This window comes from Lactuca sativa, chromosome 5 (assembly GCF_002870075.4).
Source record: "Lactuca sativa cultivar Salinas chromosome 5, Lsat_Salinas_v11, whole genome shotgun sequence".
NCBI classification, from domain to species: Eukaryota; Viridiplantae; Streptophyta; class Magnoliopsida; order Asterales; family Asteraceae; genus Lactuca; species Lactuca sativa.
In genome coordinates this window covers 245,838,878-245,843,607 of record NC_056627.2, presented here as the reverse complement: position 1 = coordinate 245,843,607, position 4,730 = coordinate 245,838,878, and the positions used below count along the sequence as shown (strand labels likewise).

The 4,730-nt window shown below is 31.6% G+C and overlaps 1 protein-coding gene across 2 annotated transcripts; it reads right to left on the bottom strand.

Annotated features, from left to right (window-relative positions):
• Window positions 1-1,148: 1,148 nt before the first annotated feature.
• On the bottom strand, window positions 1,149-4,198 carry LOC111908694 (calmodulin-binding protein 60 B). Of its 2 annotated transcripts, XM_052771547.1 has the most exons (9): window positions 4,070-4,198; window positions 3,230-3,587; window positions 3,065-3,140; window positions 2,927-2,979; window positions 2,334-2,827; window positions 2,029-2,189; window positions 1,759-1,959; window positions 1,555-1,675; window positions 1,149-1,474 (listed from the first exon to the last, which is right to left on the bottom strand). In XM_052771547.1, the coding sequence occupies exons 2-9, from the start codon at window positions 3,388-3,390 to the stop codon at window positions 1,422-1,424; spliced, it is 1,320 nt and encodes a 439-aa protein (XP_052627507.1). In that variant the 5' UTR covers window positions 3,391-3,587; window positions 4,070-4,198; the 3' UTR covers window positions 1,149-1,421. The 2 variants fall into 2 exon arrangements, with proteins under 2 accessions (XP_052627507.1, XP_052627506.1); XM_052771546.1 differs by having other exon boundaries at window positions 3,230-4,155.
• Between the last annotated feature and the right edge of the window lie 532 nt (window positions 4,199-4,730).

Sequence of the window (4,730 nt, the reverse complement as noted above, 5' to 3'; positions counted from 1 at the left end):
TTTTTTTAATTTTCAAGTAATGAAAAATTATGTTTTTTATTAAAAAAAGAAGTTTTAATTAAAATAGCTAAAAAATAATAATAATAAATAAAAATGTGGCACCACTCCCTTGGTGTGGTAAGAAACCACACTTGTGTAGTAAGAAATGACGTGACGCTTATGTGGCGGTGAGGGGAGTGCGGTTTCGGTGGCACCACTCCCTCCAGCCTAATGGTAAACCCACTTATCTACTTCTAAATCTACACATTTGTCTAACCCTAACACACTTCAAATATTGAACTTAATTATTGGAATTTTGAGCTAAGAGAGTCACTTAATAATAACTTTAAAAATGAGAGAAAATAACTAATCTAACCAAATTTCTTAATGACATCTAACTTTTTAGCCAAAATTTAGGATTTAATTCAAAATAACCATTGAAATCTAGGTGGTTAAAATGGTCTACTTTTTCCTACCTTTATTTACAGTTTCGGCTTTAGTATATAAAGATTTTTTTTTCATTTTTCACTACGAAACCGTAGACAAAAAAATGGTCTACTGTTTCCTCTGAAGTCTACTGTTTCCCAAAGAGTAGATTAAAAATGGTTTACTGTTTCATCTAAAAACCTACTTTTTTTTTTTTTTTTTTGGCATTTGACTACTAATTCATGCATTTTGACTAGTATACTGTACCTACTATATATTAAAAGAAAAAACTCTTTTAGAATAAAAGTTAGTATTTTTTTCATCTTGTTTTTCTCTCAAAAATCATAGTTGAATTCAAGTGAGTATTTCTTATTGTTGATTATTGATTGAAGATGGTAGTCAAAATGCGTGAAGTAGTAGTTAACTTCTTACAATATCAAAAAAAAAAAAAAAAAAAAAAAAAAAAAACCCTACAAGTTTTTGGACGCAAAAGTAGATAATTTTTAAGCTACTCTTTGGGAAATAGTAGACCATTTTTTCATCTACGGTTTCATAATGAAAAATGAAAAAACTAAAGTCGAAACCGTAGGCAAATAGGCGAAACAGTAGGTCATTTTAACCACCTACAGTTTCGATGGCTATTTTGAGCTAAGTCCTAAATTTTGGCTTAAGAGTGAGAAGTTATTAACGAATTTGGTTAGATTAGTAATTTTCTCTAAAAACTAATGAGTTTATACATAAAATTGATTTGTAACTTTGTAAAACTGATTTATATACTATCACCGAACTCTTGTGGTGTAGGAACATTGAAGTTTAGGCAATCCATTTTTTTCTTCTTAACAGACTTAGAAGGGTTCTTGTGACCCAAAATGTTTCTCATATGATACACTTTAAACATTATTACCATGGAAATTCAAAAAAAAAAATCCAAAATGTTTATTATATGATACACTTTAAACATCAAGATCAAAACGATGCATGTAGGAGAAGCTTCTTCACCTCAACTCTACCATTCTTTATTCTGAAAAATTAGAAAACGGATCCAACTCTGCCATTCTTTGCAGTTGATCTGTACAAAATAAGCTTTTCTCTATAAAGCAACAACAAATACTAATAATATTATACCAAAAAATATCAATAAGCTTATACCTAAACCAGAAGTTGCAACAGGGTCAACATGAAGATTAGTTTCAATCACTGATAAATCATCCATTGGTAACATCCCCTCTAAATCTTTATAAACTTGTTGCTTCAATGCTTCCACCATAGACTGCAAACAACATAACATCAGTTCAATGCTACAAAAGTAAATGATTAGAAAGACTCGAGGTATGAAATTATAATTATACAAACCTTCTGGAAATCAGTAAGCTCATTAATGGAGAGATGATATTCTCCATCAAAGGTTGCACCCACAACCTCCATAACAGAATTGAACAAAATCCCAATCCCATCTGCAACACATCTGTACATGTACACCCTCTCATCTAAAACACACGCCTTTGCATGCTTGATAATCGCCTTCCAATTGTTGTTATTCGGCCCACCAAGTACCTTTATTATCAAAATTATAAATATATATATATACTCACCTTTATCCTTAAATGAAAGTATGTATCTTACCCCATATAGTGAGGACTCGTTGGTATTATACACTTGTAGGAAGTCTTTCACTGTATATATTTTGAGTAATGCCAACTGGCCATGCAAAACCCCATCTTTTGCTATCTTTTCCAACCTCCATATGTCATCACTTAATGATGGAGGATGGTGTTTTTTGTATACTGCATCAATAAATAATATTACTGTTCCCTTTGAATCAAGAAGCTCGTATCATCACAAATATAATAGCAAACTGTTTGTCAGGTCTTGACTCAATAAGCAACTATCAAATAGAAGAGATATATAAACATAGAGTGGGGACTTACACTCTCCTCGTTGGTCTTTTACTATGAAAGCTTGGCTTCTTGCTTCTCTGATTCTGACTCCAGGAGTGGCATTTTGGACTTTTGCCCCTAACCTAAACTTCCTGCTCCTCCTCCAGCTTGAATTATCAGTAAAAACTACATTTCCTAAATCAGCAACTCCATCTTTCAGAGTCAACACCAGATCCCCTGTCAGCAATGGCCTTTTGCCATCTCTTGCAGATACAACTTTGGAATCAAAATCACTCTCAGACCAATCTTCATTGTCATCAAAAGGGAAATCACCATCAAGAGGAACAACCACTATCTTCTGTGAAGACAAGGGTCCAGATGACACAATCTCATTAGAAATAGCATCAAATAACCCTACTTTTATACCACTCCTGTCCTCAGATTCTATCCTATTTCCAGTGAAAAATGTAGGAAGCAGCCTTTTGAGGAAACGAAGCTGCAGGGATGTAGTTGTACTACGCGTATCAAGTGCATCAGAAGTAGATCTATATAAGAAAAATGAAATGCAAGCATGCATCAAAATCTTATAATTGAAATATATAAGTGTAGGCCCCATGAAAATGAGATAGAGATAGAGATACAACCTTGGTGATGTGCCAAAGATCTTTTGAAATGCACTCTGCACTCCATCTTGCACCTATCAGAAAGAATATAAATGTTTATTAAATTAAAGGATCTTATGAATTCATGTTTTTAGAAAGAAGACATGGTAAAGGTAGTACCACTCCTCGAATTAATGGTTCCAATGTTGCCTCTAACTCTTCACGAGAAACTCTCTGCAACACGTTTCTAGCATAACTGCAAAAGAAACAATCACATCAAGAAGATTTGAAGATAATCAAAGCTTGTGAAGTTATTGGAAATTTTACAAAATCTGAATCACTCACTTTGAAGACCCGATTCCCTTTGATTCCTGATTAGAAAATCCAGAACTATTCCCTTCTTCCTCCCCACTAAAGGGTCGTTTTGGCACCATCAGACACAAACAGATAAAAACTAGTTTAGGAATCAAAGCAATGTTAACTGTAAACTGTCGAATAAGGATCATGCTTTTATATGGTGAAAATGAAAGGAAGATTGTTTGAAACTTCCAAGTAAATTACCTCTATATGTGTACCTCAAATGTAGGTGTGGGTCTGTCATATAATTAAATATAAAAGTGTAGGATCCAACACCATATCATTTTCTTGTTTGTCTTTTAAAACAAAATCTATGTCTTTGACACGTGGCCTGACAACAAGATTTCTGAAATTCCTACACTTTTTTAGTAAATTACCAAAACAGAATTGTCATAACTTTTAGTTTATATACAGCCTTTCATTCTAAAAAAAAAAGTCCATAGATTTTATACCATTTTAACGCTGAAAGTTAATATAAGGTGAGTTAAATTGTTAACATTATACTATCATCGGACCATTTTCAAACACCGAAAGGAACCTTCCCTAACAGTTGAACAGTTATACTCCCATCTAGAAACGAGTATTTACTCATTCTCTTTTCCAAAAGTAACATTATATCAAATTAGGTAGCAACAATGAAAGTTCCAATAATTCATATGTGATGTATAGTAATTTCTTCGCTCAAGAAGGACAAAATTTTCGTGAAAACCGTTTTATCATACAAATAATGTATTGTAGGGTTTAAAAATCCGAATCCATAGCCGTAATTAGCCCCACTACAAACAAGTAACTGGGGGGAAACAAGTGTAGACGAGAATGAACGCGTACCTGCTGCGTAGATCGTCGAAGATTGCAGTGCTAGGGTTTTACAAGGAAATTTGTTAGAAGTTGCAGAGACGCGTAGATTCAAAATTTTAACTCCATTTTTTACAAGAAATTAAGAAAGACGAGTACGTTGTATAAATTTTTTACACATAAAAATATTAAACCTACGGATAAATAAAGATAAGTAGTTGAAAATGTTAATGAAATGTAGTTTTAATTAAATTAAAAATATAATGTTCGATAAATTATGTATAAAAAACCCTTACTTTTATAACATCATCCAATAACTTTTTTTCACAAAAAATTTATCCGTGAATATTTTTTCTGATAGTTAATCTTTTAAAAGTTTCTTTTATTAGAAACTAGATCTGAGACTTGTGTATTATATGAATGAGTTGATTTAAAAAAAAAAATTAAACATTAAAGTGTAAACAGAAAATATTTTTTTATTTACAATTTTAAAATAAGAAAAGAAATGTATTTATTGCAATTTAATATCATATATATAAATATACGACTTTAATTTTAAAAACCGAAACAAATCAAAAATTCACAAGTGGATAATCCTTCTTAATAAATGAAGGTTTTTTTTGCCACATGTCAATCTTTCATTAATTTTGATACTTGTCATTTTGTAGTATTTTTGAAATAAATTAAGGTTTGC

Excerpts from the sequence above, each read along its gene's own strand:
- LOC111908694 (XM_052771547.1), bottom strand. The coding sequence starts at position 3,390 with ATGATCCTTATTCGACAGTTTACAGTTAACATTGCTTTGATTCCTAAA. Across the intron at positions 2,980-3,064 it reads AACCATTAATTCGAGGAGTG|GTGCAAGATGGAGTGCAGAG; the intron begins GTACTACCTTTA and ends TCTTTCTGATAG. Across the intron at positions 1,475-1,554 it reads TGTTGCAACTTCTGGTTTAG|ATCAACTGCAAAGAATGGCA; the intron begins GTATAAGCTTAT and ends TATTTTGTACAG.